Source organism: Sinohyriopsis cumingii, chromosome 3 (genome assembly GCF_028554795.1).
Source record: "Sinohyriopsis cumingii isolate HCF-2022 chromosome 3, ASM2855479v2, whole genome shotgun sequence".
NCBI classification, from domain to species: Eukaryota; Metazoa; Mollusca; class Bivalvia; order Unionida; family Unionidae; genus Sinohyriopsis; species Sinohyriopsis cumingii.
Window position 1 is genome coordinate 34,186,235 of NC_142963.1, and position 14,025 is coordinate 34,200,259.

The window sequence follows — 14,025 nt, forward strand, 5'->3', positions numbered from 1 at the left end:
AGACAGAGTGTGTGGGTGAACTTTAATGACCATATATTGTTTTCAGTTAAAAATTTATAACCTAAAGTTTGCATTTACAACAGTATCTCCTCTCTTTTACATGTTTCATTAGGGCCGCAAATTTAAAGAAAATGTCCTTTTTTGATTTTCCCAACTGATAGTTCTTGTTATGAAAAGTGATATGTGTACATAAATGAGGGGGGGGGGGTCATTTGGGACATCTCACAGATGATTGCTAATGAAGCATGCTATTTTCTCTTCCTGAACTTCTGAGATAAAATAGGAAATGAGCGAATAACTCTATCTAGTTTTTCGATATTTAAAATTTTTATAGTAGCTCCTTCAGGAAAATGTAATGACTACAACGGGAATTTTCTTTTCTATGTTTCAAGGACAGGCAACGTTAATGTACTTTTTTGTATTTTAAGTACATTTCCCCAGCACACAGAAGCTTTTATTTTCGTCGCATTTTTCTGCTTCAGACATCACATAGTTGAGCTTACAGTGATCAAAACTAAATGTTAACCTAAATAAGTGAAAAATGTTTAAATGCATGTTAACTAACTCTGTCTGTCTTTCTGTATGTCTGTCTATCTATCTATATATACATATATGTGTGTGTGTGTGTGTGTGTGTGTGTGTAATCTTGCGCCTTTTAATTTTAATTGAGACGTGTTTTTCTTTACATGTTTGAACGGTTAAAAGTATGTAAATTATTTTCCTTATATATATATATATATATATATATATATATATATATATATATATATATATATATATATATATATATATATATATATATATATATATATATATATATATATATATATATATATATATATATATATATTCGTTTGTTTTGCGTTAAGAAAATCAGACAGCTCGCACGGGCGGTATTACTTGCACCACAAGTTACTCAACCTATGAGCAAGTGTATAGCAGGTAGTGATTGGTCGAGTAGAGACTGTGACGTTATTCGTCCCACACGACTGGAGGGCTTTCCCAAGATTTACACTAGGGATCCTATTGCGATGCGAGCAGACGTGTTTTAGCCGGCTTGGAATTTTCAACTGATTCTTGGTGAAATCGTCGCAATGAAACTATTCCGGTTACGTTTTATTCTGTTAGGGCTTTTACTCTGCGTATTTCATGTATGGTGTAGGACTTGTGGAACAGAATTTGCTGACCCAGGGTCAAGTGCATACCTAGCTAAAGTTGTGATACTTGGTGTAGTGTCCCAAAAATTACCCCCATCGGGGAACAGGTATAATGTCACAGTTCTGATTGATGGAAAAGGTATTAAAAAGGGTAAAGAACTCTTAATGAAGGGTACGAGAACCACTTACTTAACAATTGGAGAATTCGGAGCCAAGGATTTAGAAGATTGTGTGGATGAAATAAACAAGGAAAAATATTACTTCTTTCTTAATGTAACTGGTGATTCTTCGTTCTTCCGTGTGTCTGCGTTACCTGTCAGGGGCGATATCCCCAAGAAAATCAAGAGAGAGATAGAAAAATTATCACAATGCAAGATGGACGACACAAAATGCGGTAAGTGTAACAATAACAACTGTATCAAACTGTAGTTGGCCCCGTATCAGGTATGTTATACCTGTATAATCACACCTTCTGCTTCAAGTATATTTAGTGATACCACAACTAGAGACTATTTGTAGAGTGCATCATATGCAAAATATTTCACCACGCCATATTGACAGATAAAAGGTGTTTACATAGTGGGTGGTGCGGGACATTTTATATTTAAATAATTATGAAATCAAAATCACTGGATTATAAATAAACTGAGAGAGAGAGAGAGAGGTTATATTTTTGAATAACCAGCATTTTCTACAAAGTTTTTCACTAATGGAAGATATTTTATGCAATTTATTTATGCAATTTTCTTTTTTCATATTGTATGGGGGAGTCAATGATTTACGAATGGAATGTACGCAGATCATCGATTATATCTACCTTCGTTCTGTACTAGATCCAAAGCCTCTGGCCATTTCTGATTCACGAGGTTTCTATTGATACCTTTAGATAGCGACCGAACCTTGCCGCTTTTTACTAGTCACATAAACGTTCATTCTTCCCAGGGTATAATGGGCCTAGATTAACTAGCCACGAGTCTTATCAACACCCAAAGCGCAAATTCTTAACTTTTAGCTATTTAGAAAGGGTCAACACCTCCTGATCTAAATCGTGTTTCCGTATTTTCACGGCTTCGAAAGACATGCCATCTATTGAATTGTTCGTTTTGACTTTAACCGCAAGAGACAGGAACGAGCACCAGGACGCCGGTAGTAAAGGGTTATCTACTTTTGTGATCAAAATCTAAAGTCAGGCACCCCGTAATGTTCCGTTTACCGTTAGTTTGGTGCGTTACTAATCAAAAAAATAAATCTTTTCGGTTGAGCAGGTGGTTAAACAGTCGCGTCACTGAAGTACTCGAGTTGTTTTGTTTGTTTTTTTTTAAACTTGGAGGAGACACGAATGTGACGTGTACATAGGTCGGAGATGACATCGTGCTTTGGAGGAAGATTTCCACTTTGGTTTCAGGAATGTCTGAAATGACAAATTTCTGCTGGGTTTACCATTCACACTTTAGCTTTGTTGTTGTGTCTGTACTATTCTGCATTAGTGGATAATGAAAGGCTTTTGTGATTACATTGAGAGTGTTTATGCCAGTGATCTACTTTTTAAAATATAGATGCACTGCTGTTTGCAGAACATCTTCATAGTACTCAGTTTTAATGGTTTGTTTTCTTACTCCAAAATACAACACGAAAGAGACAGGGCGGGTTGGGTAGGGAGAGAATTAGGTCGATAAATCAGCCCGTCACCCGTGATGATATTGATTTTCGGGAGAGGGGCTAATATCACCTATTCATTAAAAGCTGCAATTGTCTGCATCCAAAGTTGGCTGCACACATCGGTACACATTTTATACACTTACCAGCATTTCTCGTGGCTATACAGCTACCATCGGCTAAAGGGTTCTTTTGTGACATGTACATTATATTTCCGGAGCAAATCATGTGTTTAGTGTCTGGTAAATCAACCTGGAATAGCACACCATCTGTCCTGTGGCCATTTTAAATTTCGCGCTTGATCTGGCTGTTACCAATTACCGGTACGTGTCTAAAGTGTACGCAGGTTTGTTCCGGAAAAATTTGCATGCAGCAAACTTGCACATTTTAATGAACATGTCACATCAGACCGAGATATCGTCCATCAGTATTAACACATACTGGGGCCGTTATCTTTGCGTCTGCCGTGCATTTCACAATATGGGCTTGGTCCTTTTTGTGTCCCGTTCCTCGTGATATGCAAGTTTTGTGGTTATCTTGCAATTTTTTCTTGGGTTTTATCCATTTCTGGTAGTGACTACTTCATTGCGTTTATCTGCATAGCTTTGCGATTGAGGAAAGCTCATCTCTAGATGTTAGAACGTAATTATTTCATGCGATGGTACCAGATACAATAAACAAGATCAAATTTACGCGTTAATTAATATGGATGTAGGAAACCTTCATTTTGATGAAGATACTTTTTCATCTGCTACAACTGTTTAATGTCACGTGATCAAATGTAACAAACTAACATGAAGACAATAAATTTGAGAAACAAAAAAAATGTATAAAATGATTGATTTTTAAAAAAATGCAAAACCATTGCCAACTATTTGAAACAATCTTTGACATCTGCACGTAAGGAACTTTGATATCGATAGTGTTTAGTTTGTAGTGGCATATTAAGTTTCAAAACACATGGCATGCTTTTTATCCTTGGCCACGCTTCTCTATCCAGTAGGGGACCACCACTAGCACACGACCCCATGCAGGGGTTGCCGCAAAGAATTGTCTTTTGCTCTCTGATATGCACTTAGGGCAGAACTCTCATGGAATTGACATAAATCTTTTGTAACAAAATCCCGTCTCCTCGAGGTGTTCGTTTCACCTACCGTATGTCGTCTAATGGAGGTTAACGCATGTGTTGCCGCCTCTGGTTGTTTTATCAGGCACTTACTGGAAATCAAGGACTCCTAAGAAAATCTATAAAGCTATGCCCTATCTTGCTGAAGTGGAAATTTGACATCGATATATACGCCAGACAGTATCATACTCGCGGTTCTCTCTGTCGGAGAAATATATACGTTAAATCTATCCGGATTAAGATGATCCTAAAGAAAATAGTGTATTATGTTATCTTTTCAGAGGAAAAAGTATTTGGATAAGGTCGACCTTTTCAGCCATTTGAAATGTACATATATATCAGCAAATGCACTTAATATCACAGTTTTGGAACAATCAATACAGAAATAATTCTAACATAAATGATGCGCCCCTAACCTGGTTAGCCTGTAACAGTATCAGAATAGAGTCGATGTATAAATACAAGTGTATACAGCACACAATGGTCAAGGAAAGATTAGGTATCAGACATTAAAGTGATTAACGACTAGGTTTTACATCTTCCATCGGTACCGCACGAATTATATTGATAATATATCGCTAAAACTTCTGGATCTGCTTTGATGTTAGTAAAGGTTCACCACTTAAATCGGCTTTTGCGTGTGCATGTCGTTTGCTTACCGAGTTTTATATTGATTACGCGTGCATTAAAACGTACATTTATGAGCCTAATGTGAATCTCGGTTTTCTATTAGTAATTATGTTATCGTTACATTCTAGTAGTAATTATGTTATCATTACATTCTAGGGTTATTGTTTCGATTAATTTTAAAGTTTTAGACAGGACTTCATCATTTGACATGTTTACACCCTAATATTTAGAACTTTTTTTAAATTTTGTTTTACTGGCTGAGACTTTGATTTGATCGATTATTGAGGGCATTCTGACCGTTGTTAGGCAACATGACGTTATTACTAGGATAACATGAATGATCAACTACTGTTACAGTAATGTTTTCGCTTGAGTGGTCATGAGTTTGGGATAATTTAGTATGAAATAAGGAATTTCTATTTTAAACCATTATTGTTCATGATGAGAGTAGAAGTGTTGTTGCTGTAATGGTGTTAGTAGTTGTGGTTCTTCTTTTATAGTTTGGTGTTTTACGACACAGCAACACAGGTGGGTTATTTAGTACCAAGGCAATTGGAATAAAATTCATTTCCCAATGACACACTATTGTAACTTACTCCAGCTGATCTGATGTTATGATTCGAAGCCATACCACCGCTCAGGTGGCCTAGTGGTTAGAGCGTCCACCTCGGATGCGGGATATCGTGGGTTCGATCACGGCCGAGTCATACCAAAGACTTACAAAAATGGTACTAACAGCTGCATCGCTTGGCGCTCAGCATTAGGAGGCTAAAGTTAGGACTGGTCGGCCTGGTGTCAGGATAATGTGACTGGGTGGGACATAATGCTTCATGTCTGCGGCATGATGCCCCAGTGCTAGACATCACTATAAACTGCCACACTGCAGACATCGTAGCGATATGACTGAAAAATTGTTAAAGCTACGTTAAAAATCCAAATCAAACTCACACTCGAAGCCATACCCATTTGCTCGCGAGTTGGGCACGCAAACTACCGAACCACTGCATCTCATAGTATTAGTAGTAGTAGTAGTAGTTATGTAAGCTGTACTAATTGGAGGGTAGTATTAACGTCAGCGTCATCGACGATGATGGTCAAATGTTTCCAGAAACATATATCGTTGATGAAAAAGTTGAGAGAAGAAACAAGGGCGTATGATAATCATGACGAAGGATTGTAAGGATGACCGAATCAAAGTAACCGCTCTGACATTACGAGCTTTACTTTGAATCATACTAATTACTGACTATAGCTAACTTAATGGTACTTGTGGAGATTTGCACTTTGGAGCCTGCAAGACTACGCTTAGACGATACGCGCTGACCCTTTATTTGCTTAATCAATGGGCTTCATATTAACAGGTCTCCTAACGTCTATATAGCCTTGAAGTCGTCTCTACCTTGCACAGCGTAGTGTAAAATCAACAACCGTATGTTCCATTTATATATTCGAATTCCCAAACGACCGTATGTTCCATTTACACGTTCGCATTCCCAAACAGTGGAGCGTATTTAATTCCCGTAGCAACCCTGGTTTTTGTTTTTGCTAACCACTGCATTTTACTTATATTACATGAATAAAACCTGCTAGGGCACATAGAATACATATTAAGACTGATATTTTCCTTGCTAGGTTGGGGGATATCAGCACGTCAAAGTCATGGTGTACAAACGGTCCGCCAACCGAGAGGATTCGCACAATTCTGCTGGAATAGGTCCTCATGAATAACATTCGCAATGATTCTGTTAGAATGTTCTCACCCAGAGGAAGAAGAAGAAAAAAACGAATTTTATTAACTTTGACATATGATAGTAAATTTTAATTTTGTTGTAAAATGAAGCACTTGCAGCTATAAGAAACGTTGGTGGGAAAGAGAAGACATGTGCTTAATCAGCCCAGGAATATTTAAAAGGGTTTATCCGAATAGTTTTGCACGGGAAATCATACGTATGCATCACTATAAACTGCCACACTGCAGACATCGTAGCAATATGACTGAAAAATTGTTAAAGTTAGTTAAAAATCCAAATCACACACACACACATCAATGTTACGTCAATACTCTGGATGACCACCCACACCAATGTTACTTCAATACTCTCGATGACTACACACACCAATGTTACGTCAATACTCTGGATGACTACAAGAATGAGATTTACCAATTGCTATAGATTAGTGTTGTTGTTGCTGTGAGTTTAACACCATTTTCAGCACACGATAGGCTGTACATGGCGGCCAGTATAACTGGTTATGGAAAAACACAGGTAAGAACCACCGACCCACGGGAAGCTACTGGCAAACTTTCTGATATACCCACATTGGCCTAGTTCGAGACTCGAACCTACGCGGATAGAGATGAGTGACTGGTAATGGCGAGAGCTTAAGATCACTCGGCATCCCCCCACCTCGCCCCGGGCCGCCGAATAGATTGAATTAACGACACAGACGGATAATGAAAGACTAAACCAAATAACTATGAGACAAATGAATTGAATAAATGAACGAGTAAATGAGTGGCTGACTTAAATCTTGCGAAAGTAATTGTTTAAATATGAAACAGTGTTTGAGACAGGAGTAAAATTAGGATTAAAAACAGACATCTTGCTGTGGTCATCATTAAGGATTTCATTCACCTTTCGTTTAAAGTTTAATTGAAAACTCTTTCCCCTGCAAATTTTGCCAAGCAATAATGGTATACCGGTGGATATTATTTAAAGGAACGGTTTGATTTTTTACCTATAAATTATAGCCACGATCCTAACTCGTTTCTGCCTTTATGGAATGTGATACGGAGGTCAACATATGCACCATGTGGAACGATAACCGTGCATCTGTCATCATTTGAATACCACCAGCAGCGAGGCACGTGCACTTGGTTATCACCTGTATCAGCTGGCTTGGCTTGTATATGCGGGCGTCCCTTTTGCATTTGTTTTACATGCTAGCCCTTTTTGCAAACTTCTGCTGACTCTCAGCCAGTTCCAAAATACATTTTGGAAGCGTGCTTCTGACAAAATAGTTGTACTGTTTCTTGTGGAAGAACGTATTTAGCGAAGGTAAAGTTGGTGAGATATTCGTCGCAAATTTAGCAATCTAAAGGTACGTAAAAAGAACGGGGCTCGAAATTAAAATAGAAAATTTTTCTCATTTAAATAGCAAAATTGACTCTAGCCTCTCTAAACTCTATTCATTAGATAAATGATGTTTAGACTGAAAAAATATATTCTAAAAGTGTTTTCTAAATTTTCGGTGTCTGTCATAATGGGATCGTATTATTAAGAAACCTCACAACAATACATTTAATAAACGGACTTAAATTAGATGCATTTTAATACAATAAAAACTGATGTTGCCGATTTAGTCGTGATAGTAGTTCGGTGGTTTGGATGCCTATGCTGCCTGAAGAGATGGCCCTTACCCAGTATGCGGATTCGAAGATATCCTCACTGACAGCACATGGCCGTTTATTTCCGGCGCTGCGCCCGAGCCACGCGTTCTGCTTGTTTTTGCTGAATTTTTCTTTCTCTGCACAGTTTTTTTTTAAAGACCATTATGGTCACAGCTTTGTTCTTTTTGGGGTGGGGTGGGTGGCGTAAAAGAATACTACACTTTCTAAATTACTGCTATTAACCATACGTTCATGCCATATTTTTTCGATACAAATGACGGGGTACTAGCACGATGTTCTCTAGACTTCCATAGAGTATCTTGGGAACTTTGAAGGGATTTAACTTTGAAATGCCAGCACTCTTAAAATAGTTCACCGAACAGTGGTGTTTAATGGCGGTTTCCTTGATAAACAGTAGTTGTTTCAGGTCCCATTAGTACCTTCTAGGTTCCAATTAAAAGAGTTAACATGCATACATACATACATACATACATACATACATACATACATACATACATACATACATTTCAGTCATAAATCTCTCAAAACCGGAAGCTTGTAATTCTTTCATGCAGTATTTGATTTCATCAAGGTCTTTGTACATGTCGGTTTAGAAGTTGGTTTCAAATGAAAAGTGCTTACACGAATGCAAAGGTTTGTTTTGTGTCAATACTGAACATAACACTTGTTCAAATCAGTAGCATATATATCATACTGATCTTTCATTGCCTTTGATAGGTAATAGGAACTTGTACCCGTCAGTCGTTTATTTACTTTCCTGTATTTAGTTACAGTCCTACTGAGAATTTTATAAATGTGATCATTGCACACGAGCCTCTAAGTACCCCTCCCAATGCCATTTATTACATTGAAGACCGCTCCGGTGGCCTAGTGGCTAGAGCGTCCGCCCCCTGATGCAGGAGGTCGTGGGTTCGAACCCCGGCCAAATTGCACCAAAGACTTTCTAAAACAAAATGTCTGCGGCATGATGCCCCAGTGCTAGACATCACTTTAATCTGCCACGCTGCTGACATCGTAGCGATATGACTGGAAAATTGTTAAAGCTACGTTAAAAATCTTAAACACACACACACACACACACTACATTGAAACGGTCTAACATATTCCAATGCATTCAATCAAATGTTTGATGTACTCCTGTATAATACGCGGTTATTATACAGATCTCACTTAGCAAACCACGAATAAGATGATATCAATTTTATTAGTTTTCTGGTATTGCCTTTGTCATATATTGTCATCTCACTTGTATTAAATCACTGACACAGACAGCAAGGGTTACTGATCTGATTTCAAGGCCTGGACATAGTTCCCATGCTGTGGTCGCCATATATTGTCACGTTAAAAGGCTCATGTTACCGTCTAAACTCGCTTATAAGTCGAGTCCAACTGAAAACAAAGACCCAGATATGCTGTAGCATTATGCGCCAGCAGATCAGAGTCTGTACTGTTTGTTTTACTGATTACTCCTACCAAATTACACAGAACCAGATCTGCCGGCGCATTGTGCGACAGTAGAGCTGAGTCTATGTATTCTGCAGTTGGACTCGTCTTTTAAGTGCGTATAGACGGTGCCACCTCGGCAGAGTAGTGGAAATCCGAGATTCTGATGTTCCGTTACTACACCTATAGGATACCTACAAAAGGGTCTCAGATATGAAGAAAATATGCAAATAGTTGCAGTATTACAGGAAGTTCTTGTGAGAGAGTTCTTACAGGACCTCCGGTTTCTGTTCACTTTGTTGTTTTTTCCATTAGCAGTATTCGTTTACAGTTTTCTGTACATACCAGATTCTTTGGTCCAGACAGCTCTTTATATTAAAAATGCCAAACAGAGCTCTTTGATACTTGATGCATAACTTGATTCACATATAACTTGATTCACATACGTGTCCCAACATATTCGAATGTATGCAATAAGTTTTGATTCCCCCAACCCACATTTTCATTTCATTTATATCACTGTAATCGACTTTTTTGTCTTGTTCGCATCATGCGTTGAACAATTACAACGTTCGTTTTCGGAAAGAGATAAAGTTTATTTATTACTTCCTGACTAAAATATTGCCGACCCGAATGTATAATTTAGTGAACTATTGAAAATGCACGATTTATTCTAACGCTTTTGTTAAAAGTGTCATATATATATATATATATATATATATATATATATATATATATATATATATATATATATATATATATATATATATATATATATATATATATATATATATATATATATTCTCTCGCAGATGAGAAACATGGCTGTGGTATCTCACGGAATTATCCGCTTTATTCATTGACTGGGTTACGTATTACATGTATTTGTTGATATTAATTGCGTATAAAGCAAAAATAGCAACCGAAAAAAGGTACGAATAACATTTTTTTAATTGTGAATGAGCTTTTAATTTATGCAGTAATTTCAGGTATGAAAGGTATGTAGGGGGGCCTACCTGAGACGGTTAAGACTGACGACAAATAAGCTTTGCAGATCAACTATTCTATTGATAATCTAGGAGTGGCACACGATAAACTGTTTGATTGTTTCTTCCCACATATGGAAATTTGGCCGTGTCGTCCACATAGTTTTGTTGTTGGAATTTCATTGGAATGAGCTTGAGGTATTAAAGAAGTAACATACTATGACGCATCTTGGGTAATTTTGTTTTAAGTGAAGTTTTTAGAATTTTGAAGAATTGAACTTTTTAGCTTTGTATATTGGCTTAATCGATTTTCGCACGCTATTCAGAACGTCGACTCTACCGTCTATATGTAATGTCCGGTGGTCAGTGTGTCCATTTTGTTAAACTATTTCATTTCCGCACAATAACTAAATTTTTCCTTCAGCTACCGCTGCCAACTCTGTAAATAGCTTGCACTTGGTGCAGGCAATGAGCCTAACGATTTCGGATCCAGTTCTACATCATATACCGGGACTTAACTTTGTGGATGGCATGCGATTTGAGTAGAAGAGAAGCCTAATTTTTTGGTAATTGAAAAGTCAAAGGTGAAGGTTACGTTGTTTGATTTTGTTTTGATGTTTTAAGAAGCGGTTTCTGCACAACGTTTAGTTATCTACGACATGCATTCTTCACCAAAAGCTTGTGGATGATATATGTTGTGTAAGAAAGAAGCTTTCCTTGATCAGTGTTTGTGAAGGGCTTATACATAAGGTGTGGAAGAAGCATTTTGCTTCTGAGGTCAAAAGGTCAGGGTCATTGTGACTAAAATAAAATAGGTTTTGCACAATAGGTTTTGCTCTTTAGTAAATTCGTTGACCAAGATTTGTGGATGACTTGCACGTTTGGTAATACAGAAATCTTCAATAATAATAATAATAATATTAATAATAATAATAATAGTAATAATAATAATGCCAGAAAGATTGGATATTTTATTTTATTTTCATTTTTGTCCCCTAACTTCAGATTCAACTTGATTACTTCATTGTACAATTTGTTGACTCGATACATGAAAATTAGCGATATTTCTTGGTCCATATACTGAGTACCGTCTTTACTCGATTGTGAGCAACAAAGATCCTGATCTACCGTTGCGTGATGCGCCAGCAGATCAGGGTCTTTGTTGTTTGTTCTGTTGGTTACTCCTAACAAACTGCACAGACCAGATCTGCCTGCGCATGATGCGGCGACAGATCTGAGTCTGTGCAGTTTGCTGTTGAACTCGACTTATAAGCGATTATATACGGTATCTTTAATTTCTCCAAAGCGCTTTTACAAACCTATTTCTCGAATGCTACCATTTGTATCACTTATTCTTATAATTATGTAACAAAAATGTAAATCACGTAGCTCGTATTTCTCTACAACTATAATAATTAGAGAGAAAATTCTCTGATGCAAACATTATGTTTTACTTCATTTTATCCTGAGGGTTTTGGAGATAAAATCTGACACAAAGATCTGGTATGTCATTATCTCTGAGGCAGTAGTGCACTTTTGTTAAGCTGTTAGGGGGATACTTCTGTGCTCAGTAGTGATCAAGGTATGGGGATTTAGGTAGACACTGACATTTTAGGGTGGTCAAACGCCCCCGGGGAGCTCGCTCAAAGTTCAATAGTGCTGAAGCAAAGTCACGGAAATAATTTCAACCAAATTTCTATCATTTTATTTTCTGTTATCAGGCCAATCTAAGTTTAAGCTATTCGTATGAATCGCCCACACAAGGTATTCTACAGGTAAACACCCTGTTTAACCTTATAGTTTGCATCCATATTTCTTCCATGGAGAGCCGGATATAATTCTATTCAATAACGTCCTGTTTGCATATTTTGCCATCTAAAGCCGTCTCTTCAATGATTGTGCTAATTTAAATAAGGTTTGAACGGAAGTCTGTCAAAAAGCAATTGATAAATTGCTTAATCTGTACCTTACTCGTACAATTTAGTCAGGTTCTCAATGGGGTGTTCCCAGGTAAGATATGAATTAAAATATAAAGTGTGTTTACCTGCAAGGATGCATGAAATTTGAGATAACGCTCCGTGCTTTTAGAGGCATATGAAATATGCCATGATTTATATCTGTTAGAAACGTGACCTCCTTAAGGCTCGGTTTCAGGCCTCGTTTTATGTGTTTACATGTCCTGTTTGCTAGTAGTGATTTCATTTATGTACTTTATAGAGGTTTCAGACATAACCAAACTCTTTTTGCACTCGCAAATGGGATTTAATTTATCAAATCGTGTAAAAAGATTAATAATAAACCGTGCCAATTAAATGTCTTCCAAAAAGCTTTAAAAAAATTAGTCATTCTTTATAATTCGAAATAAACTTACGCACAAGTTTCTTTTTATATCAATATTGGTATCTCAGATCAATTATATACATCTGCAAGTATTATTATTTCTATAAAAGCCAGCTTTAGGGCAAATATAATAGCTTTTACTCAAAAAAATGTTGAAATTTACTAATATAACGTTACGATACTTATCTCCGACAGTGTTCATAAGTCAAATTGGTCATTTCTTAACAACGGTCAACCATCAACCGATTTCGACACTGGTAAAGAATTGTCCTCCAAAATATACTATTCATAGAAAAATGTTCCATTCATAGAAATAATGTATCATTAATACAAATATTGGCAATACATTGTACATGTACTCAGTATAGTATCGAGGATGTATTACAGAGCACGTATGTACACTACGGAAGCGCACCATTGTCATCTGAAATGTACCATTCATAGAAATAATGATAATACATTGCACTGCCACTTATACAGAACACGCACACACACACATAAAACACAATGCGGAAACAAGTCATTCACATAAGTATGTTGATCATTTGTTTGATCTCTATCTGTACCACCCGAAAATCGTTTACTTCTAAACGTGCGCCCAATCTGGAATGTCATGTTAAAAGTCGAAAAAGGGGTGCTGAATGATTAGCTATGGACTTCTTATTGTTGTTGTTGTGGGGTTTAACGCCATTTTTCAGCACACGATAGGCTATGCATGGCAGCCAGTATTAATGTTGGAGGAAGAACCCGGGAAGAACCACAGACCCACGAGAAGCTGCTGGCAATCTTTCTCACATACGTACATTTGCCAAATCCTAGACTCGAACCCACGCAGACAGATGTGAGATGGCAGTGATCCGTAACGGAGAGCGCTTTAGACCACTCGGCCACTCGGGCCCCTCATAGGCTCGTGTGATGACTTCCACTTGCCTTCGTGTCTGAAATAGATTGCCGAACACAACGGAATTAAGACATGAGTAATCTGTTAAGTCTTTTTGGCTGAAAGCCGTTGCTAATCATATAAATAGTAAATGACCATTCAGCGGCAATAGCTAGTTGGTACTTGGTAGAGCGTCGGGCTTATAATCCAAGGGTGGCGAGTTTGATACATGCCAAGGTCATCCTGGGTTCGAATGCCTCAATGTGTCCTTGGGAAAGGTACTTAGCTTTCATTACTTAGTCATGATATAGCTAATAATATGTTAAAAGTGATGTTTAAACCCCAAAATTTAGTATATAAGCGCAAGTGTATGCGTTCATAATACCTCTATCGCT

The 14,025-nt window shown here is 37.3% G+C and overlaps 1 protein-coding gene across 4 annotated transcripts in view; it reads left to right on the forward strand.

Annotated features, from left to right (window-relative positions):
* Window positions 1-1,022: 1,022 nt before the first annotated feature.
* LOC149802662 (uncharacterized) overlaps window positions 1,023-14,025 on the forward strand; it is a 68,979-nt gene continuing 55,976 nt past the window's right edge. For all 4 annotated transcript variants that reach the window (XM_089952032.1, XM_089952030.1, XM_089952033.1 and 1 more), the window contains exon 1: window positions 1,023-1,551. In XM_089952032.1, the coding sequence (XP_089808158.1) occupies window positions 1,095-1,551 (457 nt within the window). In that variant the 5' untranslated portion in view covers window positions 1,023-1,094. The remainder of the gene's footprint in view (window positions 1,552-14,025) is intronic.